Below are 25,910 nucleotides of genomic sequence, written 5' to 3' on the forward strand. Positions count from 1 at the left end.
GGATGGAAGGCCCTGGGGTTAGGGCTGGTGGCTCACTGGCTCTCTGCAGCCGGCAGGGAAGGGAGATGTGGAGAAGAGCAGAGGGTACACACTGCTGTCTTGCGGCCCACCACACACCTCACTGCAAGACTGTCCTGGTGGGTCACTGGGATGGCCCAGCAGACTGTGCTTTCAGCCTGGTCAAAGTCCCCCCAACCCCAGCTCAGGTCACACTTCCAGGGGGGAGGTCCAGGGTGCCCATGATACTGCTGGGAACCAAGCCTGGGCCTGACGCACCATCGCTTGGGCTAGCCAGCCTCCATATCCAGGGATGGCAGGGAGGGGTGGACTCAGAGCTGGCCTGACCCACCCCCCATGTCTGAGGGTGAAGCAATGTCCCTCTTCTGTTCACAGCAGGGCTTGGCCCTCTGCAGGACAGGTGCATTCCTAGACCAGTTTCCAGAGCTCAGGCCTCATCTCTGTGCCTTCCTGTGGGCGCAGGCCAGCCCCCAGTGCCTCCCCTGTGGGCTCTGTTCATTCTCTGTGAGACTGCTGTTCGTGTCAGATTTTTGTATATTCCTAGATGAATAAACACAAGCAAGAAACCTCTATGTGTGACTACTGTTTATGACAGACACGGGGGAGACTCTAGTGGTGCCTGTGACCCCCGAGGATCCCTTGTGTGTGGCACATTTGTCACCCGTGGTGTGGAACAAGCCACCTCAGTACACAGTGGCCATGGCTGCAAGCTGGCATCCCTGAAGAGTGGCTTGGGCCTTTGCTGGAGTCTCTGCTGAGGTCTGTCCCAAGGCAGGTCCTAGTGATGGTCAGGCTTGGTGGAGGCTGGCCCTGCTACCTGGGTCATCCACATGGCTGTTGGATTCGCTTCCTTTCCAGCTGTTGACCAGAAGCCACTCTCACATCCTTGTCAAATGGGTCTTTCCAAGGGGTGGCTCCCAGCCTGACAGCTGGCTTCCTGAGAGGGGGTGAGTGGAAGTGCCAGACGGGAAGAGAACAGCAGCGCCCTGCTGACCCACTCCTTCTCAGTGACTTCCTGCTCCTGCTGCCAAGTTCCAGTTCTTAGATGCAGGTGCCTGGGCCCAGCACATACCCAAGGGAGGAGATTCTGCAGGGGAAGTGAAGCAGGCAGTGTGTGGCACAAGGCTCCTATCCAGCCAAAAGGTTCTAGAATGGCTGAACTGGCTCTCTCAAACCAGGCTCCCTACTCTGACATTAGCCATGATACAAAGTGACCTGTTGTCACACAAGGTCTCAGATGCCACATCCTGATGCCAATCTTCCATCCACCAATGACTACCCCTAATAACGACAACAACCAGGACCAGGGCCAGGTCAAAACCAGGAGCCTGGAACTCCATCTGAGTCTCTTACATAGCTTGGCTGTTACAGACCCAAGGACTTGAACCATCATCACCTGTCTCCCAGGATACACTTTGGTGGAAAACTAGATGACAGGTGGGACTGCTGGGACCTGAACCTCAGGCTCTCACTGCAGGGCGTGGGCATCCCAGGCAGTAACTTGACCCCTGCACTTAAATGTCCAGCCCTTCAATTAAAAAAAATATTTATTTATTTATTTGAAAGTCAGATTTAGAGAGAAGGTGAGACAGAAGGATCTTGCTTCCACTGGTTCACTCCCCAAAGTGGCCACAACAGCCAGAGCTGAGCTGATCTAAAGCCAGGGACCAGGAGCTGCTTCTGGGTCTCACACACGGGTCTAGGGTCCCAAGGCTTTGGACCATCCTTGGCTGCCCTTCCAGACCACAAGCAGGGAGCTGGAAGCGAAGTAGAGCAGCTGGGACAGGAACAGGTACCCGTATGGGATCCTGGCGCACTCAAGGTGAGGATTTAACCATTAGGCTACTACACTGGGCCCCAGTCCCCAAATTCTTTTTTTTTTTTTTAATTATTTATTATTTTTACTTCATTAATTACATTGTATTATGTGACACAGTTACATAGGTACTTGGGTTCTCCCCACCCCTCCCCAAACCCTCCCACCATGGTGGATTCCTCCACCTTGTTGCATAACCACAGCTCAAGTTCAGTTGAGATTCCCCCATTGCAAGCATGTACCAAACATAGAGTCCAGCATCTTATTGTCCAGTCAAGTTCAACGGCTTCTTAGGTATACCCTCTCTGGTCTGAAGACAGAGCCAGCAGAGTATCATCCCAGTCAATTGAAAGCTCCAACATACCATCAGCAACAATTTACATCATTATGGAATTAATTGACATAGTAATGAGTAACCAATATGTTAAAAGTAAATGCGAGTTCCCAGCCACCTTCTGTGACCACCTCACCTACACTCCAAATTCTTATTCTGTTCAATTCAATGAATAAGAAGCACTGGAAACACTTCCAGCTTCCTCGCTCAAGTGAGGGCAGAGTCAGAGCGGTGGGGGGATGCATAGGAGGGAGGGCTCAGGTTAGAGGTCAGGTGTGCCCTTCACGGCACGTCTGTTTTCAGCTGAGAGCCAAAGCCCCAACCTGTGCCTGACTCAGGCCAGACCCCAAGCCTGATGCAAGCCACCCCATTCCTCTCAGGCTTTAACTTTGTGAGTAGTGGGCACTATTAGGGACAACTGGTATATGTGTGTGTGAATGTGTGTATGTGTGTCTAGGGACAGCTGGTACAGAATAGAGGCCAGTCCTGCTGCTAAGCTGTTTGCAGCAGGGACTCAGGGGAGTGCCATGAGCACAGTGTTTGGCTGGGAGTTGGTCGCTTGGGACATGGAACTGACCCCTGTCTACTCTTGGGTGGGGCATTGCTGTCGTCCACTGGAGTCCAGGCTTCTGCCTGTCATTTCCAGAAATGGCCACCAGAGGGCAGTGAGGTGGGTGGTTCCCAGATGCACTTCACACTTTTCAGGTCCTGACATTTTCCCACTTTCTACACCGGGACATGAAGTCAGAGAGAGTAAAATCTCCAATTCACGGGTGCTCAGAACTAGAGGGGAATTTAGAAATTATCTACAATCTGTCCTCCTCCCTGGGAAAATTGGCCCTAGGAGGGCAAGGGGCAAATACACAGACATGCCCCTTGTTCTTGAGAGTAATGTAATCACGGTGCAGAGATGCAAAACAATTATCATATATAAGCATATTTTAATTTTCATTTATTCAAAAGAGCAACTAAATGGAGAGGACTTTGATCTGCTGATTCACTTCCCAAACACCTATAACAGTCAGGAATTGGTCAGGCCCAAACTGGTAGCCTGAACTGCATCTGGGTCTCTTACATGGCTAGACTCAAACCCCTGCCCTGCTGATAGGAGGTACAGGGGTTCCACACAGAGGCTTTTACCTGCTGCACTCCAGTGCCCACCCTATCTCTTAACAACAATAAAAATAAACAAACACTTCAGCCTCCAAATACCCAGTCCTGTTTGAGTCTGACGTCACTACTGTCGACCGTCAGCAGAGCCAAGCACCAGACGCAATGGAGTCTTCTCTCAGCTCTCTCCCTGCTTGTCCTTGGCAACCCATGTGCTGCTAAGTGTGAGATCTGGCTGGGGACTCTGCTGTCACAGCCTGCCACCTTCTATGTCTGAGCCTGTGACAGAAGAGCCTTCTGTCTTTTGTCTCTGTGGAAAACGGGCAGGATCTCTCCACCGGCATCAGAAGACTAACTAGTGTCCATCCCAGGACTCGGCCCTCCAGCCCACACCAGGAGATGGCAGCTGGCCATGCCTCTGAACGGCCTTGGCCTACAGAACCAGGCTCCCTGTGCCCTGTTGTCTTCCGGTTCACTTCCTGCCACATCTCCGTAGCCTGCTGTTTGCTCCCTCGCTTTCCTTTCCAGTGAGTGTTCTATTAAGGTCCAATTTACATACCACAAAATCCACCGTTCTAGTATAGTCGTTTTTGTGTATTCATGAAGTTGTGCACCATCATGTTTCCTACCTGCACTGGATCTTAATCACCCCAGAAGGGGGCTCCACATTTACCACGTGTCATTTCTATGGTCGAGTTTAGGAAGCATCTTATTCTCTTGGTACTAATGGTAAATGCACTCTTTTCCTTAATTCCATTCTCTTTCTCTTTTTAAAAAAATATTTATTTTATTGGAAAGGCAGATCTACAGAGAGAAAGAAATAGGGAGGAAGATTTTCTATCTGCTGCTTCACTCTCCAAGTGGCTGCAACAGCTGGAGCTGAGCTCCAATCCAAAACCAGGAGCCAGAGGCAGAGTCAGAGAGAAGAAGACAGATCGGGCCCAGCAGTGTGGCTTAGCGACTGAAGTCCTCGCCTTGAACGTGCAGGAATCCCATATGGGCACCAGTTCTAATCCCAGTAGCCCTGTGCCCATCCAGCTCTCTGCTTGTGACCTGGGAAAACAGTCGAGGATGGCCCAAAGCCTTGGGACCCTGCACCCATGTAGGAGACCAAGAGGAAGTTCCTGGCTCCTGGCTTCGGATCGGCGCAGCACCAGCCATTACGGTCACTTGGGGAATGAATCATCGAACAGAAGATCTTCCTCTCTGTCTCTACTCCTCTGTGTATATCTGACTTTGTAATAAAAAATAAATAAATCTTTTTTTAAAAAAGGGAGAGAGACAAATCTTCCATCTGCTGGTTCACTCCTGAAATGGCCACAAATGCCAGACTTGGGCTGATCTCAAGCCAAGAGCCAGGGGCTTCTTCTGGGCCTCTCGTGTGGGTACAGGGGCCCAAGGACTTTGGCCATTTTCCATTGCCTTCCCAGGCCATTAGTAGGAAGCTGGATTGGAAATGGAGTGGCCAGGACTCGAATCAGCATTCATATGGGATGCTGCTGCAGGTGGAGGCTTAGCCTGCCATCATTGGAGACTTAACCTGCCCACAGTGCTAACTCTGCATGAAATAATTTCATGCAATATTTTTCTTGAAATCTATCACATGAAGTCAAGTATGGAATTTTCCATTTGTGGCATCATGTTGGCACGCATGTTTTAGATTTTGGACCATTGCAAATTTTAGATTTTTGAATTAAGAGTGTTAAATGTATACATCAAAGGTTTTTTTTGTATTTTTTCTAATTAAACATACTAGTATTTTTTTCTATTTAATATAAAAAGATCTCTGAAAATAAGCATGACTCCTCTGTACAAATAGACTCTTATTTAAAATATATGCAGTCACACCGTTTCATCAGAGGCAATTAACAATATTGGAGTGAGCTGGCTTTTGAATCCCAGTTCAGCAATCAAACTATGTGACCTTGGGCAAGTGAGCTGAGGGCTTTAACTTTCTGATCTCACAGTTCCGTTGTTGGATACGCAAAGGACTGCAGCAACAGTGCCTGGCATATGCTCTGCACTCAGCAAACTGTTAAGCCTTTTTAAGATCTGAGTTGTAGAGTGGAAAACTCTTAAACATCATTGTTCTAGCCCTCAAGTAAATGAGTTAAAAATCTCAGCTTTAACAAAATGCTGTGAAAAAGGCCCAGTATATACACATTTTCATTTTGCTTGCAGAAAATACATGATTGTACGGTGAACATTATAATATTGCTTTTCTTTAATTATACTTAGGAAACAAGAATGTGCTGACCACAAATACAAAGAATTCTTCCCCCCAACTATGTGAGAGTAAACAGTGGACAAGATGTCCTGTCATGCCCAGTAAGGGAGAGTGTGCCAAAGAAACCACAAGAAAGCCAATTAACACAGAAGCAGGATTACTCTCTAATTGCAGACCCCATTCAAATTCCACCCTTTGTCTTAACAATGCCTGGTTTAGCAAAAGGTCAAGTTCAGAGTCATGTGTCATTATTTCAGTCTCCTTTTATCCCAAAGGGCTCCCTGGTCTTGCCTGGAGTGCTGTGGCCATGGCAGTTCAAATCACAGATGAGGTCCTCTTGTTCCCCATGGAGTCAGCTATCCATGTTCAACAAGAGCATCACAGCTGTGACCACTTCCCACCCAGCTCCTAGTTTCACTCTGGTTCTCACTCTGCTCTGGGCCACCACATTGTCCACTGCTGCCTTGTTCTTGGGATCCACCCTAGGGGCTTTTGGCCCAAATTACTCTGAAGTGAACTAGGAAGACAAGCTTGGGAAATTTTATCCTTCGGATAATTTGCAGCCATCCATCAGCCCTTTGCTGTTAATGGGACTCTGGATCCCATTCAGATTCCTAAACATTGTTAATCATTCTACATTATCCTCATTAACACAGCAGGTGTGCTATGCGGGACAGAGCCCTGGCCTGAGAAGCCAAGAGCTGGGCTTACACCATCAGTGTGCGTGACTTCGGGTGGTTGGTTTTGACAGCTCTGCCTCTTTGGGGGCATCTGTCAAGCAGAGAGAATTCCAGCTGCTTTTCAGGACCATAGGGGGCTTGGTCAAGCTGATGTCTGTACCCAGCATGTGTAAGGGTTCTGTGACCCGCCCCCCCCCCAAGAGAGCCTCAGAGAAGAGAATCCATTTGCTTGCAATGATTCAGGCTCCAGTCTTTGTTTGATTTTTTAATATTTACTATTAATTAAAAAATACTCTTATTTGAAAGGCAGATTTACAGAGAGAAGGAGAGACCCACAGAAAGATATTCCATCTGCTGGGTCACTTCCCAAATGACTGCAGTGACCAGAGCTGAGCTGCTCTAAACCCAGGAGCCAGAAGCTTCTGGGTCTCCCACTTGGGTGCAGGGACCCAAGGACTTGTACCATCACCCTCTGCTTTCCCAGGCCATTAATGGTGAGCTTAATCAGAAGTGGAGCAGCAGAAACACAAACTGGTGCCCATATGCAAACAGAGGATTAGCCAGGTGAGCCATTATGCCAGCCCCTGTATTTATTTATTTAAATTGCAAAGTAGCAGAGAGATAGAGACAGACAGAAACAGATCCTCCACCCACCAGTTCACTCCTCAGATGCCCACAGCAGTCAGGGCTGGGACAGGATGAAACCAGGAGCCAGGAACTCAACTCAGATCTTCCACGTGGGGGCAGGGGCCAAATTAATTGAACATCACCCTTCCCCTAGGGTGCTCATTAGCAGAAGGTACAAGAGAGAGTGGAGCTAAGACTCAAACCCAGGCACTCCGATGTGGATGTCACAGGCAGCGACTTAGTTGTTGCATCAAATGACTGGCCTTACATTGTTCTTTGAAATACCAATTTCCTTCAGAAATGTTCACCTCATTTCCCCTCCCTTGCAGAGCATGGGCTGTCCCTGCCTACTCGGCTAGCTCCTTCCTCAGCCCTCAGCCTGCCCCTTCTGTTCCTTCTGCCCAAATTGCTTCTCCAGCTGTCACTGGCCTTTGCCTAGTGAACTCCTCAGGCCTCACCGCAAGGCCAATTCCAAGGACACCTTCTCCGGTAGCCACCACCAAGTCAGCGCCTGGGGTCACCCATGTCACATTCAGCGAATAATAGCTCTATTCCTGGCCCATCCATTCTTGAGCTCCCCCTTTGCCCACACTGGCAAAGATTGCTGGTCCTGGGGGCAGGAGCCTGTATCTCTGTCTCTGCTTTGCTACACAATCCGCGTGACCTTGGACAAGCTTCTGTCCTCTCTCTGGGGCCAGAGGACCCCGCAGGATCCACACATTCCCTTTCTGAGTCATTTCTCCATTCACTTATTGGTGTCACTCAGGCAGTCACTGGGTTGCTGAAGCTCATGCACCCTGACTTCTGTGCAGGGTGCTGGGGACTCACCACACTGCAGAGTGGGAGAGACAAATACACAGCACTCGGCACCTGACAAGGTGTGCAGGTATATGGGTCAGGGAGGTCAGGCAGCCACCGTAGGAGCCCTGAGGAGCAGGTGCTGCTTCCAGAGGCATTTTTGAGCAAGTGGCCTTGGGGGATTAGGAGAGGAGACAAGCTGCTCTGGGACCTGCCTTTCAGGTTTGCTGGGTGTGCAGGGCCCTTTGGAAATGGCCTCTTCTTGGTTATCTGACCCTTACTTAGCCTCCTGCAAGGGTCATATTCTTGCTGGCTTGTCCCTTCTATGCTACCTTTCAGGTTGACTAAACTATCGTTCTTCTTTTTTCAAAAAGAAATCTTTAAATTGAAAGGCAAAATTAGAGCGGGAGAGACGAAAGAGAGAGCTTTTCCGCCAGTTGCTTCACTCCTCAAATGGCCACAAGGATTGGGGCTGGTCCAGGCCAAAGCCAGGAGCCAGGAGCCAGGAGCCAGGAGCCAAGGACCAGGTACTTCTCTGTCTCCCGTGTGGATGGCAGAGGACTGAGAACTTGGGCCATCCTACGCTGCTTTTCTTGGCTTCATTATCAGGGAGCAGGATTGCAAGTGGAGCAGGCAGGACACGAACCGGCCCCCATAGGGGATACTGCTATCACAGACGGTGGCTTTACTCTCTACCCCACCATACCGGTGTCTGGTGGTCTGCTTTGTCTTGATCAGAGCTATCTTTTTCCTGCAGCTTCTTGGCCACTCTCCCCTGTAGCCTTTGTGTGAGCTCTGTGATGTGGTGGTCGCCAGCTGTGCTCATGCTGTCCTTTCTCCCCCAGGAAGTCTTTCTCTGTGTCCTTTCAGGAGACACCCCGGCTCTCAGATCTCTCCTGGGAGATGCTTCCCCTTGTTTCTTTTTGTGTTAATTTGTTCACTTCACAAATAAAACGTCTGTCTGTACCTGACAAAAAAAAAAAAAGAATTCCTGCTAACCATCCTGTAAAACTTTGAGATATTTTCTATAACATTTCTCACCAGTCCCTGAACAGTTTGCCACTGTGTTACCACCTTTCATTTCGTGCATGTCATATGGCTACCTTATAATCTATATTCTCTAAATTTGGATACATAGTTCCCTGAGTGACATATAACAGTGATTTTATTCCAAGGAATTTCAAGTTTTGTGTTGAAACAATTGAACATTTTGTGAAACAGTATCCATATAAAAGTTTTTAGAATCCGATAGGAGGGCCCGGCATGATAGCGTAGTGATAGCGTAGTGGTTAAAGTCTTCACCTTGCATGCACCAGGATCCCATATGGGCACCGGTTCTAATTCTGGTGACCCTGCTTCCCATCCAGCTCCCTGCTTGTGGCTTGGGAAAGCAGTGGAGGATGGCCTAAGTCCTTGGGACCCTGCACCCGCGTGGGAGACCCAGAAGAGCTCCTGGCTCCTGGCTTCAGATTGGCTCAGCTCCAGCCATTGTACTCACTTGGGGAGTGAATCATCGGATGGAAGATCTTCCTCTCTCTCTCTCCTCCTCTCTGTATATCTGCATTTCCAATAAAAATAAATAAATCTTAAAAGGAATCCAATAGGACATATGAAAATAATGGCAGAGTTTATCGAACACTTACTATATAATAACACCTGACATCATTTTTACTGATAGTGTGGCAAGTAGCAGGCAATTGGAGTTTTTCCCAGCTCTTATGAGTTCCAGTTCTGCTGGGGAGCCTGAGATACACTGCTACTTGGTCTGCATTTCTAGCACCCATGCTTTTGCTTGCATTGAGCTGAACCACAGCAAATACTCTCAGAAAGAGTGGATCCTGTTCTTTTTGTGGGAAGATCCTTTCCTCTTTCCATCCCTGCCTGGGAACCCTTACAGACCCCTTAATGCCCCATTAAATGTCATTTCCACTGTGAAAGCCGCCTCTCAACTCTTTTCTCAGCCGCCTTGACGCCTGGGCTCCCCTCAGTTCTCTCGGTGTAGTGTTGTAGTGTTTGCTCCCTGAGTGGGTTCCCATAGGAGTGGGCGGCTCCTCTGGGGAGTGTAGTGTTGTAGTGTTTGCTCCCTGAGTGGGTTCCCATAGGAGTGGGCGGCTCCTCTGGGGAGTGTAGTGTTGTAGTGTTTGCTCCCTGAGTGGGTTCCCATAGGAGTGGGCGGCTCCTCTGGGGAGTGTAGTGTTGTAGTGTTTGCTCCCTGAGTGGGTTCCCATAGGAGTGGGTGGCTCCTCTGGGGAGTGCAGAGGTTCATTCCCTAGTCTTGTGCGAGGGGCTGGACACACACGGCGAGCATTTGTTGAACAGGTGAGCTATAAAGTTAGCTGGTATTCAGAACTGACCCCAAGAGGAGGAAAAAGTGATGCTGTGCTGCTGATGGGTGGTCCCCGTGTTCTAATTTCTGGGCTCTGTGAATATTATGATCTTACTTAGGAAAAAACGTATTTAGAGAGTTAATTCAGGGTCTCAAGAGCTGAATGATGGAGGTGGGCTCTACATCCTCTGACTATTGTTCTAACAGAAAGAAAAGAAAGAACAGGAAAAAGAGAATTCATGTGGAGACAGAGGCAGAACTTAGTGCTCTGCCTCCACGAGCCAAGGGGCTTCAGGGCTGCCAGGGGCCGGGAGAAGTGAGGTAGCGCCTACCCAGAAAGCAGAGCTTTCTTGCCATCTTAGCATTGGCCTTCTGGCCTCCTTCTGCTGTTTTCAATGACCCAGCGCCTGGCCATTTGTAATTGGAACCTTGCTGGGAGAAATGAACCCAGCCTAGAAACAGAATGTGTTTTCCTATGAAATTCCACCAGATCTTGGCACTACCTGAGTTGAACCAGAGGAAATTTGGGACTTTCCCTGACTCCCTCTCAAGTAACACCTGCCCACATACTCCAGGCCCCCAGCCAGGTGGATCCATTCAACGTTTCAGGAAACAGCGTGAAGTCTGCCGGTAATCCTTCTGGGAGATGAGAGCTGCCCTGTTTCTCAGGCTGATGAACACCACAGAAAGTATGTTAACCTTTTATTAAAGGTTATAAAATGCCACTGTTACATGGCAGGTCCAACCCAGGCACTTGATGCACGTGAACTTCACCCCACTTTTACAGATGTTAAAATAAAGGCTGAGTGGGAGCTGACTTGGCCAGGGACTCAGAGCCAGGAGACTTGGCTAAAGCCAAGATCCGGAAAGAGCCTGATTCCTGATGTATATGCGTCCTTCGTGCTACCTCCGCCACTAGGCTGGTAGAGGAAACGGACAGTCTACGGGAGGAGAAGGCAGATCAATATCCGCAGGATGACTCAGTGCTGCTTATTATAGAAGCAATCCCTATAGACATTATCATTAGGTTCAAAGCCGCCCTCATGGAAGAGGAGGCATTTGAGTTAGGACCTTGACTTAAAACACAATACACAACACAAGCTTCTTGATTCTCCGTCTGGCACCAGAAATCCAGAGATGAATCAGACAAGGTCGTTTTGCTTGAGGAATTTACAAGTATGTGTTTGTGGGGGTGGGGAGATGGGGGAAGGCGAGGGAGGGTGAGATGAGGGGCAGGGAGGGGATGAGGACCCGTGGGAGGCGAAGAGGTAACTGGGGAAGGAAAGTTTACGTTAATAACCGTAATTAATTGCTACGTCAATAATTGGCTCCGCAGCAAGAGGCAAGGTTCCCGAGTCACGGTCCCAGGCAAAGTCTTTCAAAGGTGGGAGTCCCGCCCCCGCTGAAACTGGATGGGCAAGGAGGCAGTGGGCAAGCAGGAAGAAAGTAGCAAAGACTTTGCTGGAATCAGCAGCAGGACCCCACTCGGGCAGGTGAGCCATTGCTCCGGGCGCCCCTTGCAGCTCAGCGTCCGCGTTAGCGGATGGCGTGGCGGGGCCCCAACGTGTGGGGCGAGGTGAGTCGTGGCAGAGCTGGTCCCGAGGCCCGCCGGGCTTCTCGTCCCAGGACACCCGCGTGGTGGCTCTGCCGAACCCTGAATCATGCCTTTTCTACACCCGCACCTTGATGGGGACACCTCGGGAACCGGCTACTCAGGAACCCTTCCAGGAGAGCCACCGGTTACCACAGCAACGAGGTTAGGGCGGAAGTGGCTCCCGAGACCCAGTCTCACTAATCAGGTGACTCGCTAGCCTTCCGCACGTGACATTGGAGCCCCGGCGCGCGCTCGGCCTAATCGGGACCCCGCCCCTCTAGCCCTTTTTACTGACAATTGACGGCGTTCTAGAGCAATGGTCCTTGCGACTCCGCTAGAAGACTCCGCCCCGTGATCACGAAACAGCCAATTAGGTTACGACAGAAAGAAGCAACGCCCCAGGTTTCACCCCGATTTGACAGACGTAATTGAGGCCATCCTGAAGTTCCTCCGCCCCCAGTCCATTACTGCTGACGACAGACAGATCTATTACCCAATAGTATGTCCCGAGGCCGTCGTTGGGTCCCGCCCCCACGAGAAACGAACCAATGAGAGGCCCGGGTCTCTGCCGGGTGGAGGGATTGCACTGCGGTAATATGGCTCTTCCTTAGCCAGCGGGGAGCCGGGGGCAGACCAGCATCTCTGGCGGCGGGTTTCTGGGCTGCTGGGCAGCGACAGCTCGTGGCTAGGAGGCAGGGGCGGATGCCGGAGGAGCGCGTGCCCCGCCGCTTGGCGGCTCCAGGATCGAGATGAGCGCCTCAGCGCCGCTCGGGGGCCCGGTCCCCCCGCCGCCCCCGGGCCCGGCCACCGCGCTGCCGCCTGGTTCCGCCGCGCGGGCCCTGCATGTGGAGCTGCCGTCTCAGCAGGTAGGCTTGCGGCCCCCGGAGGCACCGGAGAGGCCGGCGCCGAGAGCCCCGTGAGCTCGGAGCTGACCCGAGTGGGAGCCGGCAGCCGCGGCGAAGTGGCGTTGGGCTGAGGACGGCTGTGGGGGTCGAGGGTGTGATGGCTTATTAGGGGAGAGGTCCAGGGATGGCCGAGCCCCTGGGAGATCCCGCGAGTACCGGTCAGGGGCGTGCGAGACTCCTGGGGGACTCCCGGGTCCCCCCAGAGCCCGCCGGGGAGTCCCTGGCGTGGACGTTGCCCTCGCCCCTTGCCGCTAGGGCGCCCGGGGGAACCGGGCGCTGCGGGCGTTTTACTTTGATGAAGTCCACCCCTCAGGCTCTCAGAGACATGCCTTTGGGACTTTAGGGATGCACTTCCTAATTCGGAGATCACCACCCTCTCCCCTCCGGCTCTACCAACAAGCTCACCTTATTAACTAAGGGGACTTTACCTTACTTCCTTTTCTCCTGTGGAAGGAGGATCTGGTGGGTGTGCTCACGGTGTTCCCTCATTCTTGCGGGGCGACGAGAGGGGAACTCAGTCTGGCAAAGTTCTTGACTCTAGACCCCACCTTCCCCTCTTCCATCTCCAACCCTCTTAGCTTCCCGAGGGGGAGACTTTGAAGGAATCTTAGCATTAAAGAGACATAAAATGCCGTTCACCCTCTCCCGCCTTTCCTGTTTTCCCAATGAGGATCTAAGCCAAAGTGTCACCGAGAGCTGAGCGTGTTGCGTCGGTGCCCAGCGCTCCACGAGCCCTTGTAACTCCGGCTGGTGGCCGTGGCTGCCGCCTCGCGTTGGCCAGTGGCCGAGACCCGGGCTTGTGCACGGCTTGGGTCTTAGCCTTGGTGGGGCTGGTCCTGGATCCCGTGCCCGGGAGGCTTGCTGAAGACTGGAGCAAGCTTTCCCCCACTACCTTCCTGTCCTTCCTCATCTACCTCTGCCTATGGGACTTAGGAAGGATTCATGAAGAGGAAAGCAGAAGTTAAGGGAGAAGGTGCATGAGAAATGGAAGGGGTCGAGGGGGCTCAAGGGAAGAGAGGAGTTGGAGTTAATAGCCCCATTGAGTGGGGAGGCCAGGTTTGCAGAAGCGAGGGCTGTGGGTGTGGTAGAAGAGGGTTGCAAAGAGGGAGTTTAAGGGTGATGAGGTTTTGTGTCTTGTTGGTGGGTTCCTGGGGTGTGGGGATGGAGGAAAGGTCTGACTAGGGAGGAGGCTCCCCTAGAAGGAACATTAAAGTGAGTTTTCATACTGTGAGAGGTGGAGTGGGAGGGTCAGATATGGGGGACAGGAGGCTGTGGTGGGCACTATTTTAGAAACAGCCTGGAAAAATTGTAGGGAGTTGGAAAGGAGAACAAGAAGGTTTTGATTTAGGGGAGAACATGTGGGATTAGGAAAGAGAAAGCATGACTTACTTCAGAGAGCCAGTTCTCTGGTAACAGTTGACACTGTAACATTTGCAAAATGAAGGCACACATACTGTCCGCAGAGTAGATTTGACTGCACTTGTTAGCATTTGTCAAACTTCTGGATTGGTGCCGAGGGATATGCAGAGGCTTCAGTGTGCAGCGTGCAGGCCGTGTGAGTGCTGACTCTGCTATTTACAGCCTTCTGGGGGTGTCATCATTCTTGAGTTCTTGGAATACAGTCTGTGGAACGAAACACTTTGACTTCTGTCTTTGGTGTTAATTTAGCCTTTGGGGTCAGAATGCTCAGGTTTTTAGGAGTGCAGTGTATAATATCAAGAAGCAAAGCACCTGTGTGAAGTGCACAGCTTGTTAATATCCAGCTGGATGAATTGTCATTAAGTAAACAGTTATGCAACTACTGCCCAGATGAAGAGATGCAACATTATCAACATCTGAAGTCTTCTGTTCTCGTTCCTCTCTGCCTTTCTGTTCGCTCCAAAGGAGCGCTTTGCTGACTTCTAGTGATCATTTCTTGGTGAGTTTTGAATTTTACATTAATGGAATCATGCAAAATGTGATTTTTTTTTCCCTGTTTGGTTTCATCCATTTGATATTGTTTCTGAGAGTCGTAAGACATGTGAATATAAAATCTTTTTCTCTCATTTTAATTTGTTATGTGTGTGTGTGTTTTTTGCCTGTCAATTTTGGAAAACGTCTAAGGTTTAGACAAGTTTAAAATCCAATTAATTTTCTTTTAAATAACACTTTGGAAAAATGTTTTAAAGATTTATTTATTTTTATTTGAAAGGAAGATTTACAGAGAGAAGGAGAGATAGAGTTAGTTCCTTCCCACAGTGGGGAACTGAGCTGGAGCTGAGCCCATCTGAAGCCAGGAGCCAGGAGCCTCCTTTTGGGTCTCCCTTGTGGGTACAGGGGCCCAAGGACTTGAGCCATCCTCCACTGCTTTCTCTTAAGCTGGGAGCTGGATCAGAAGTGCAGGAGCTGGGACACAACCGGCATCCACGTGGAATGCCGACGAGGAGGCTTAGCCTGTCATTGTGCTGACCTCAACAGTTTGAAATTTGTACATTATGATGCTTCCCACGATAGTAGGTGAGTTGTTCGTGTTCTTAAACAGACTCAGTTGATTTAGGATTTCTACAATCAAGTTGATTGTTTCAAAACATGGGTTCCATGGTTCTTCAGCCTGCTTCTAGGGCAGTGTCTCATTTTGGAAATTGGGGTAGACCACATGATATTTATCCATGTTCCTAGCCTCTGCCCACAAGATACCAGTTACAGCACTTCCCTACTCCTGTCGATCAAAAACGTGTTCATCAGGGACCCCTGCATCAGAGTGCTTGATTCAAGTCCTAGTCATTCCTCTGCCATCCAGCTCCCTGCTAATATGTGCCTTGGGAGATGGCAGAAGATGACTCAAGTATGCGGCTCTCTGCCACCCATGTGGGAGACTCAGCTTGGTCCTAGCTTCGACCTGGCCCAGCCCTGTGCAGGCTCTTGGGGAGTGAACCAGTGAACCATAATGGATAGATGAATCGCCAGATAGAAACATCTTTTTCTGTATCTCTCTCTCTGTTGGCTTACTTCCAAGATGGCTGTAGCAGCCAGGTCTGAATCTGTCCAAAGCCAGGTGTCCCACTAGGATCCAGATACTTCCCAGATACAGTAGCATAAGGCCGGGTGGAAGCAGAGCTGTCAGGACTTGAACTGTCCCACCAATATGGGATGCTGGCATTCCAGGTGATGGCTAAACCCACTGTGCCACTAAGTTGGTTCCAAGAACCTCTGTTCTAAGGTATATATTCTAGAATAGAGAATATTCTTGCTATTATTTCCTCATCTATTATGGTCTTTGTTTAAGTTATATTGATTCTAAAAGTGGATGTAATGTTTACAGTTCTAGTTTACTATGTAACATTAATTCCAGAAGTATTGGACCATCAACCAAAAACTTGCTCAAAGAAAGCCCATGTGTGGGGCCTGGCACAATAGCCTAGGGGCTAAAACCTCACCTTGCATGTGCCAGGATCCCATTTGGGTTCTGGTTCATGTCCTGGCTGCTCACTTCCCATCCAGCACCCTGCTTGTGGCTTGGGAGGGCAGTTGAGGATGGTCCAAAGCACCTGCATGGGAGACCCAGAAGTAGCTCCAGGCTCCGGGCTTCGGGTTGGCTCAGCTCTAGCTGTTGTGGTCACTTGGGGATTGAATCAGCATATGCAAAATCTTTCTCTCTGTCTCGCCTCTCCGTATGCCTGCCTTTCCAAGAAAAAACAAATCTTAAAAAAAGCAATCCCAATGTATTATATTTTAATTTGTTCATCTGAAGGAGTAAACAAAGAATTAACTAAGCCTGCATAACTCGCGAACCTTTGACCTGAGTTCCTACTATAGCCCCTGTCAGTTCCTCGACCATGTCAGATGGGTCATCTGTTTAGCTTTTGGCCCCTTTTGCTTCCATGGAATCTCTATTTAAGCATGACCCACTCATAATTTTGAAAGGTTTGTAATTAGCTAGTGAACGAATAGTTTCTGAACATAAGTTCATGTGAGAAATCCTTCCTTCACCCTTACGTATAGGAGGCTAGAGATGAAAAATTGTGTTTTGTGGTAGAGGCACTTAGAATGTACTTAAACACTTAATTGAGAGCTTTTTTTTTTTCTTCCTCAAAGATTTCCACCCTTGAGTGTAACCTAACTGCATTCCTCAGATAGGACTCCAGAGGCTTTTGAGTGACTTTTTTTAAAATGCATTTTTTTGCTTGAAAGGCAGATTTACAGAGATGAGAGACAGAGAGGGAACAACCTTCCATCCACTAGTTGATTCCCCAAATGGTTGTAATGGCTGGAGCTGAGCTGATCCGAAGCCAGGAGCCAGAAGCTTCTTCTGGTCTCCTCTGTGGGTACAAACACCCAAGGACTTGCACCATCTTCTGCTACTTTCCCAGGCTAATAAGCAGGGAACTTGATCAGAAGCAAAGCAACTGGGACCCGAACTGGTACCCACTGGTGTGCTGATGCTTGAAAGCAGAGGATTAGAAGACACTGTTGAGCCATAGTGTCTGCATCTGTAGTGATTGTTTAATGACTTAAAAATTTTGTTTATATATTTTTATTTCATTTGGAAGGTAGAAAAAGAAAGAGTGAGAGAGTGTGAGTGAGCAGGCTTCAACCTGCTGGTTCATTCTTCAGATGCCTGCAACAGCCAGGGCTGAGTCAGGCCCCTCTGGAACTCAGTATGGATTTCCCCTGGAGGTGGCAGGTACCTAAGTGTTTAAACTATCTCCTGCTGCCTTCCAGGGTGTGCATCCACAGGAAACTGAATTGGAAGCAGAGCAGATGGGAATTGAACCAGGCACTTCCATGTGTGATATGTGCATCCCAAGCTGTGACTTAGTCACTGAGCCAGGTGTTTGCTCCTAATGGCCCTTTTTGAAAGTTAGTTGTTCCTTTAAGAATTCCTTTAAGAGGGCCCAGTGCGGCTAAAGTCCTCGCCTTGAACATGCCGGGATCCCATATGGGCACCAGTTCTAGTCCTAGCAGCCGCACTTCCCATTCAGTTCCCTGCTTGTTACCTCGGAAAGCAGTGGAGGACAGCCCAAGGCTTTGGGACCCTGCACCTGCATGGGAGACCCAGAAGAAGCTCCTGGCTTATGGCTTTGGATCAGCATCAGCTCTGACTGTTGTGGCCACTTGGGGAGTGAATCAGTGGATGGAAGATCTTTCTCTCTGCCCCTCCTTCTGTCTATACATTTGACTTTCCAATAAAAATAACTAAATGTTAAAGATTTATTTTACTTACTAGTAAGAGTAATGGGAGAGGGGGAAGAGAAAGAGAAATATGCTTCCCAGTGGCCACCCCAGCCCAGGCTTGCCCAGGTGGAAGCCAAGAGCCTGGAACTCCATCCAGGTCTCCCTTGTCAAGTACGCGGGCTGGACTAAAGATCTAAACCTACACCCAGAGACCATCGAACTTTTGGAAGAAAAAGTTGGACATACTCTGCAAGACATAGGTGTGGGCAGAAACTTCCTAGAAAAAACACCAAAAGCAAAAGAGGTCAAGACCAAAATAAACAAATGGGACAGCATTAAGCTAAGAAGTTTCTGCACAGCAACAGAAACAATCAGCAAAATAAATAAGAAACCAACAGAATGGGAGAAGATCTTTACACACTAAACTGAAGACAAAGGGCTGATTTCCAGAATATACAAAGAGCTCCAGAACAACAAGGACACCAAAACAAACAAACCAGTCAAGAAATGGGTACAGGAAATGGGCAGATGCTTTACAAAGGAACAAATTCAAATGGCTAACAAACACATGAAAAAATGCTTAAACTCTCTGGCAGTAACGGAAATCCAAATAAAAACAACACTGAGGTTCTACCTAACGCCAGAAAAAATCACCCATATATAGCAAACTACCAACAACACCTCCTGGCAAGGATGCGGAGAAAAGGGAACCCTTCACCACTGCTGGTGGGAATGCAGGGTAGTGCAGCCACTATGGAAGTCAGTATAGAGAACACTTAGGCAATTAAAAATTCACCTACCATATGACCCAGCAATACCACTTCTGGGAATATATCCAACAGACTTGTTACACGACAAAGCAATATGCACCCCAATGTTTATTGCAGCACAATCAACAATCGCAAGAACATGGAAGCAACCTAAATGTCCATCAACAGAGGACTGGATAAAGAATCTGTGGTTCATCTACACTATGGAATACTACTCGGCGATTAAAAAAAAATGAAATGCATTACTTTGGCCAAATGGGCCAAACTAGAGACCATTACGCAAAGGGAAATGAGCCAATCCCAAAAGATCAGATATCATGTGTTTTCTATAATATAATATAATATAATATAATATAATATAATATAATATAATATCTAGAGATATCATATGTGAATCTTACTCTGTGTTAATCAGTGTTACTTCATACTTACCTGTACTGAATGTAACAAGAACTTGTGATGTAATTCATTAACTAACCATCCACAAGAGGTTAATTGGTTATAACCACCTGAAAGAGTCAGTATCCCCTCTATCACTGTTATTGGTACTGCCCATAAACAACAAAGACTTAATCCTCACTGTACCTACATTAGGGCCTCAGGATACAAGAATTAACCTACGGGTCCGGCACAGTGGCCTAGCGGCTAAAGTCTTCGCCCTGAATGCCCCGGGATCCCATATGGGCACTGGTTCTAATCCCGGCAGCTCCACTTCCCATCCAGCTCCCTGCTTGTGGCCTGGGAAAACAGTCGAGGACGGCCCAAAGATTTGGGACCCTGCACCGCGTGGGAGACCTGGAAGAGGTTCCTGGTTCCCAGCATCGGATTGGCGCGCATCGGCCATTGCGGCTCACTTGGGGAGTGAATCATCGGGTGGAAGATCTTCCTCTCTGTCTCTCCTCCTCTCTGTATATCCGGCTTTCCAATAATAATAAATCTTTAAAAAATATATATATATAAAAAAAGAATTAACCTACAACAAAGTTCTTCTCCTACAAGGCTGAGAGACACTCCCTTGTCAAGCACTTGTACTGTCTTCTGCTATTTTCTTAGGCACATTCATGGGTAGTTGGATTGGAAGCAGAGCAGCTGTGCTCAGACACTCTGAGATGGAGGTACCACGAGTGTCAGCTTTAACCTACTCTGCCCCAGTGCTAGACCCTTAGTATCTTTAAGTGTGTCCTTCAGCAGCATTATAAAAATTCTCAGGGCTAAGTGTTTGGCATGGCTCTGAAGATGCTGCTTGGGACACCTGTGATCCACTGTCGGAGGGCCCTGCGCCAGTTCCAGCTTCCTGTTGATATGTATCTTTCAGGGTAGCAAGTAATTGCTCAGATCCTTGGGTCCCTGCCACCCACATGGGGGATCAAGATTGGATTCCCACCTCCTGACTTCTGGACCACCATATGAAAGATCTCTCACTCTCTCTGTCTCATTCTGCTTTTTTCTTTCTTACTTTCAACTAATTAAGAAGAAGAGAAGAAAAAAAGCTCAATATTGTATAACCATCAACTGGGTTCATTTCTGGAACTTTTTTTTTTTTTTTTTTTTTTAAAGATTTATTCATTTTATTACAGCCAGATATATACAGAGGAGAGACAGAGAGGAAGATCTTCCGTCCGATGTTTCACTCCCCAAGTGAGCCGCAACGGGCCGATGCGCGCCGATCCGAAGCCGGGAGCCTGGAACCTCTTCCGGGTCTCCCACGCGGGTGCAGTGTCCCAATGCATTGGGCCGTCCTCAACTGCTTTCCCAGGCCACAGGCAGGGAGCTGGATGGGAAGTGGAGCTGCCGGGATTAGAACCGGCGCCCATATGGGATCCCGGGGCTTTCAAGGCGAGGACTTTAGCCGCTAGACCACGCCGCCGGGCCCCATTTCTGGAACTTTTTTAACATTCCAGGCAGAAACTGTATCGAGTAAACAACTTCCCATTCCCCCTACCCTACCCACATCCCGTCCTTGGTAAACTCTTCTACTTTCTGTTTGTACGGGTTTGATTATCCCAGGTACCTCTAAAAGGTGGAATCATACAGTATCTGTCCTTTTGGTGTCTTGGTTATTTCATTCAGCATAGTATTTTCAAGGTTCTTCTACATTCTAGCATGTGCTAGAATCTCATTTTTTCTAAGAATGAATAATATTCCATTGTATGCTTCATTTGTGTAGTAATGGGGCCTTAAATTTTACCTCATAACCATTTCCTGTACCAGAATGCTCTTGTAAGTACCACATCATCTTGAGTTTTCCTGTCCCCTTAGCTTCCTCTCAGCTGTGACAATTCCTGAGGCAGTCCTTATTTTATATAACCGTGACAATTTTGAGTACTAAACTGGTATTTTGTAGAATGCCCCCCTCCTGGTATTATTTTTATTTTTCATGATTTTACTGAGTTGTGAGGTTTTTTGGGAACAAGACCTCAGAGGTAGTGCCAGTTGTATTGTAAATCAAGTGTATGTAGTAATGTAATGTGATATAGCACTGCTGACTTTAGATTTTTATCTCTTCCAGCTGGGGTAGTGTATGACAGGAATAGTTTTTCCCCTAGTACACTCTGAACACAATAGTTTTGACACCAGATGGAAGCATACTTCAGGGCCTATTAGTGCGGTTCCTGTAGTTCATTTCAGTTGATACTGTCCATGTGGAGGTAACAGCATATCCTACCAACTAAAGGTTCCTTCCCACAAGACTGTCCCTGACTTTGGATGTCAATCTCAAGTCTGGGCTACTGGGATTTCTGACCAACTAGATTATTAGTTGAGGTTCTCATACCCCTTTTTCATTATTTTGGGTTAAGATTTATTTATTTTTATTTGAAAGCCAGATTTTACAGAGAAAGGAGGACATAGAGAGAGAGAGAGAAGGCCTCCATTTGCTGGTTCACTCCCCAGAGGACCACAGTGGCTAGAGCAGAGTTAATCTGAAGCCAGAAACCAGGAGCTAGGAGCTTCCTCTGGATCTCCTGCTTGGGTACAGGGGCCCAAGAACTTGGAGTCATCCTCCACTGCTTTCCTAGGCTATGAGCAGAGAACTGGATTTTAAGTGGAGCAGCTGGGACATGAACTGGTGCCTGTGTGGGATGCCTGTGCTTGCAGGCGCAGGATTAGTTTGCTTTGCTGCTGTAACAGTCTGTCTTTTTCATCATTTGCTAGAATGGCTCACAGAGCTCAGGCGTTACTTTCTAGTACTTAACATTTGGTGGCTTATAGTAAAGGAAATGATGAAAGTTACAGATGCACACCAGATGGAATACATGCACAAGAAGGGTGTGGGGGAAGTGGTCCCAGGCTTCTGTGCCCTTGGGATGGTCCACCGCTTCGTGCTGCGTAACTCCAATGCTGTCCAAAGCCCAAGGTTCTGGGATGTTTGTGAAAGCTTCATCACCTAGACATGATGATTGTTAGCTCAGGCTGCATCCACTATCCCCTTCCTGGAAGATGGGCAGCGGGCTAAGAGGTTGTGAGCCTATCATCAAGAGCTTCATTAGAACCAGATATTCACAGATCACCCAGGACATTTCTAAGGCTTAGGCATTTCATGTCAGGATCTGGGACCAAAGACCAAACATTAGAAGAAAAAATTCTTCCATACCACTATGCTCAGAAAATTACAAAGGTTGTAGGAGCTGTGTCTCAGAAATTGGGATGAAAAATGTATAGTGTGTGTATATATGTGTGTATATGTATATATACACACACATATATGTACATATATACACATACCATATATATGTATATGTGTATATATTTGAGATTAATTTGTTATTTTTTGAAAAGCAGGGTAAGGGAAGGAGACAGAAAGAGATGTACATTTACTGGTTCACTTCCCAAATTGCTGCAATGGCTGGAGCTGGGCTGGTCTGAAGCCAGGAGTCAGGAGCATCTTTCAGACCTCCTGTATGAGTGCAGGGGCCCAAGCACTTGGGCCATCTTTGCTACGTTCTCATGTGCATTAGCAAGAAGCTGGTTTGGAAGTGGAATAGCTGGAACTTGAACTGTCTTTCAAGTGGATGTTGGTGTGCTATAGGCAATGACTTTACCTGCTAACTCCATAGCTCTGGCTTGATTTTGTACCATTTCTTATTATAAATTATGGTTTCATTTGCCAGGTCTGTGTGGTATAAGCTTCATTTTTCTGCCTCTCGCCTCCCACTGCACTTTCTGGAAAGAGATGACTAAGTGTATCCCACACTGGAGCACTGGGTCTCACAGCGTGCTTCTTGAGATAGGGTATCCATCTGATTATTTGGAACATTTTTGCATGAAAAATTTAAATCAGTATACATTTCCTGTTACAGTTGAGAAATGTGTGGTCTTTATAACTTTATTCGAACCACACAGATGTTGACACTGGGGCTCCATCTAGGTCTTTGGTTCCTGTACGCTGTAGGTGTCTATTTGTAGGTTTCTGGTGAAAAGTTTTAAGTTACTAAGTTTGGGACCAACATGCTTTATGCTTTATGCTTTATTTCCCACAGCACCTGCACATAGCACCATGTAACACTGCAGGAATTCAGTGCATTTTTATATTTCAGGTTTTTTATTTTATTTGCATATTTTTTTCTTTGAAGAACTTTACAGTTTAAAGAGTGGAAGAAAAGACTGGATTCACTGGGATTGAAACATTCAAAATGGGTCCGGCGGTGTGGCCTAGCGGCTAAAGTCCTCGCCTTGAAAGCCCCAGGATCCCATATGGGCACCGGTTCTGATCCCGGCAGCTCCACTTCCCATCCAGCTCCCTGCTTGTGGCCTGGGAAAGCAGTCGAGGATGGCCCAATGCCTTGGGACCCTGTACCCATGTGGGAGACCCGGAAGAGGTTCCAGGTTCCCAGCTTTGGATCGGCGCGCATCGGCCTGTTGCGGCTCACTTGGGGAGTGAATCATTGGACGGAAGATCTTCCTCTCTGTCTCTCTTCCTCTCTGTATATCTGGCTGTAATAAAATGAATAAATCTTTAAAAAAAAAAAAGAGAGACATACAAAAAATGATGAAAGCACAAAACAGATATTAAGTTTAATTGAGTTGTACATGATACGTATTTTCCCTTTATGTGTCCATGTTTCTTCAGTTCCCTAACTTTTGCTAATCTACCCATCTTTATTATTTTTTTAAAAAGGTGATTTTGTTGTTTAGGCCACAGAAGTCAGAGGACAAGCAGTGTCCAGGGAACATGTATCCTACACAGCACAGTACCTAAGCCATGTGCAATTTTTCTGATTCCACAATGAGACCCCCCCGTAACTCAAAGAAGAAAAGTAACATAATGGTTATATATATCTGTAAAATAAGATAATGGTATTATTATTATTTTTAATATTGAGAAGGGAGAGATGTCTCAACAGCTGCTATGGGTGGCAGGTGCCTGGCTACCTGAGCCATCACTGTGGTGTCCTGGCGTCTGTGCATCAGAGCCAGACATTAATCCAGCCCTCCGAGGTGGAATGTGGGCCTCCAAAGGGCGGCTTAATGCTAGGCCAAGTGCCCAACCCTGCTGGCAGTTTTAGAGTAGCTTTGGCTCTTATAAATAACATCACATGAGGAAGCTGTGGAAATGTAAGGAAGACATCAGCTGCCTAAACCCGTATTTTATGTGGCAACAATTCAAGTTCTGTTTTGTTTGTTTCTTTGGGTTTTCTGTGAAAATACCTAGCTTTCATTGGAAAAGAAAAGTTATATTTTTATTTAGCGTTTACTTGAGAATTTCTCCACAAGATCACAGTTTTTAGCTTTGTGGCAGAAAATTCAGAAGTGAAACTGACTGGAAATAGAGCGAGAGCAGAATTGAAACTAATAAGTTGGGTCTAAAGTGTGTGTAAAATGAGAAAAAATTTGATTTTTGTGATCTCCCAATGTGTGTTTTTGAAAGCTGTGTACATTTACCTGTCAGACTGCTCCTGCTAGGGAGAAAAATGTCATCTTTAATGTTTAAGAGTAAATGCAGCTATTAGACAGAGATGTTTTTAGAAAAATTAAATAGATCTAACTGAAGATCTTGTATTTTTATTTTAGGTTTAATAAAATCAGTGATGCCTCCTGTTGACCTTGGAATTTTTTTTTTTTTTAATCATACCATCCCTTGTTGGTTTCTTACCACAGAACCTTGTTTTCCATCTTATTTTAAAACAGAAACAGAAATTTTGCCTCATGGAATTTTACAGATACACAGTCTGAAGCCCTCAGAGGTCAAACTGTTTGCCTGGCCAGAGACATGGTGCATCTGTTTATCTTGCCCTCCAGGGTACAGTGAAGAATACATATTAGTTTAGCAGATCTGGTGGGGTGTCTTGCTGTTGCCGTTTGTGACAGAGAAATGACCACTGCTTCGTGAGCAATTGTGCTGTGCTTGGCTGGGCGTGTACAGAACTTGTTTCTTCAACTTCTGACTGTGCTTTGGCACATTAGCCCCACAGCTGTGGGATTTTAGGCTGGAATTAAAATGGCGGAGACACTGTGTATTAGACCTCTCCTTTAAGGGCAGAACACTCAGATTCTACCCTCCCATCTCTTGCAGGGTGTGCATTGGAGTGGAACTTGGAAATGCCCCTTTCCCGAATTTGAGCCATCAGTCTTCTGGCTTCATCCCGCATATCTACCTAACTTGTCTTAAAAAAAAAAAAAATTCTACTTAGGAACTCCTGATACTCTGCCTCCTTGTTTCTTTTCTTTTTTAAAAAATATTTACTTTTTAAAATTTTCATTGGAAAGTGAGACTTAAAGAGAGAAGGAGAGACAGAAAGAAAGATCTTCTATCCATGATTCTCTCCCCAAGTGACCACAGTGGCCAGAGTTGAGCTCCAATCCAGAGCCAGGAACTTCTTATGGGTCTCCCATGTGGGTGCAGGGTCCCAAGGCTTTGGACCATCCTCTACTACTTTTCCAAGCCACAAGAAGGGAGCTTGAAGGGAAGTGGAGCACCTGGGACATGAGCTGGCACCCATATGGGATCTTGGTGGCTGCAAGGCGAGAATTTAGCCAATAGGCCAAAGCTCCAGGCCCCACCTCTTTGTTTCTGAGGCCGTAAGCATCTGGTGATCTTGGATTTTTTTGTTGGCTGAAATTTTATTCTGTGTTACTATTTAGTGTGATTGCCATAGACTTCAATGAGCAACATTGTTATTAGACATTTTTACTTATTCTTTGTGAAAACTCCAGTAAGTTCTGTTGATTGATTGAAAGACTGGGATGGTGGCAGGTATGGGTGCCACGGATGAAGCCCCCTGCGCTGGAGATGCTCACATTTTGTATCCTGGTGCCTAGTCTGCATAACAGCTTGTTTGCTTGGTCTTGAGGAGGCACGTGATGGCATTTGGTTACTGCCATGAATGTGAGAGGTCCTGAAGGGGTTTCTGTCCTCTGCTTTTAGCCTGGCCCGAGTTTGGCTGTTGTATGCATTCAGGGAGTGGAGCAGTAGATGAAGAGCTCTCTCTTTTCTGTGTCTCTTTGCCTTTCACATAAACACATAAATCTTAAAAGAGAAACTAAGACAGTTTTAAAGCTGAGCCTTAAAATGCAGCACTTAGGAATCTTGCATGTTTCTTGGTTTATTGAGAT

At 47.5% G+C, this 25,910-nt stretch overlaps 1 protein-coding gene across 3 annotated transcripts in view; it reads left to right on the plus strand.

Annotated features, from left to right (window-relative positions):
* Positions 1 to 11,798: 11,798 nt before the first annotated feature.
* UVRAG (UV radiation resistance associated) overlaps positions 11,799 to 25,910 on the plus strand; it is a 312,534-nt gene continuing 298,422 nt past the window's right edge. The window contains exon 1 of one of the 3 annotated variants that reach the window (XM_058663602.1): positions 11,799 to 12,396. In XM_058663602.1, the coding sequence (XP_058519585.1) occupies positions 12,280 to 12,396 (117 nt within the window). In that variant the 5' untranslated portion in view covers positions 11,799 to 12,279. The remainder of the gene's footprint in view (positions 12,397 to 25,910) is intronic. The other 2 variants (XM_058663603.1, XM_058663601.1) reach the window with 2 other exon arrangements.

The sequence above is a fragment of the Ochotona princeps genome, chromosome 4, assembly GCF_030435755.1.
Source record: "Ochotona princeps isolate mOchPri1 chromosome 4, mOchPri1.hap1, whole genome shotgun sequence".
Lineage (NCBI taxonomy): Eukaryota > Metazoa > Chordata > Mammalia > Lagomorpha > Ochotonidae > Ochotona > Ochotona princeps.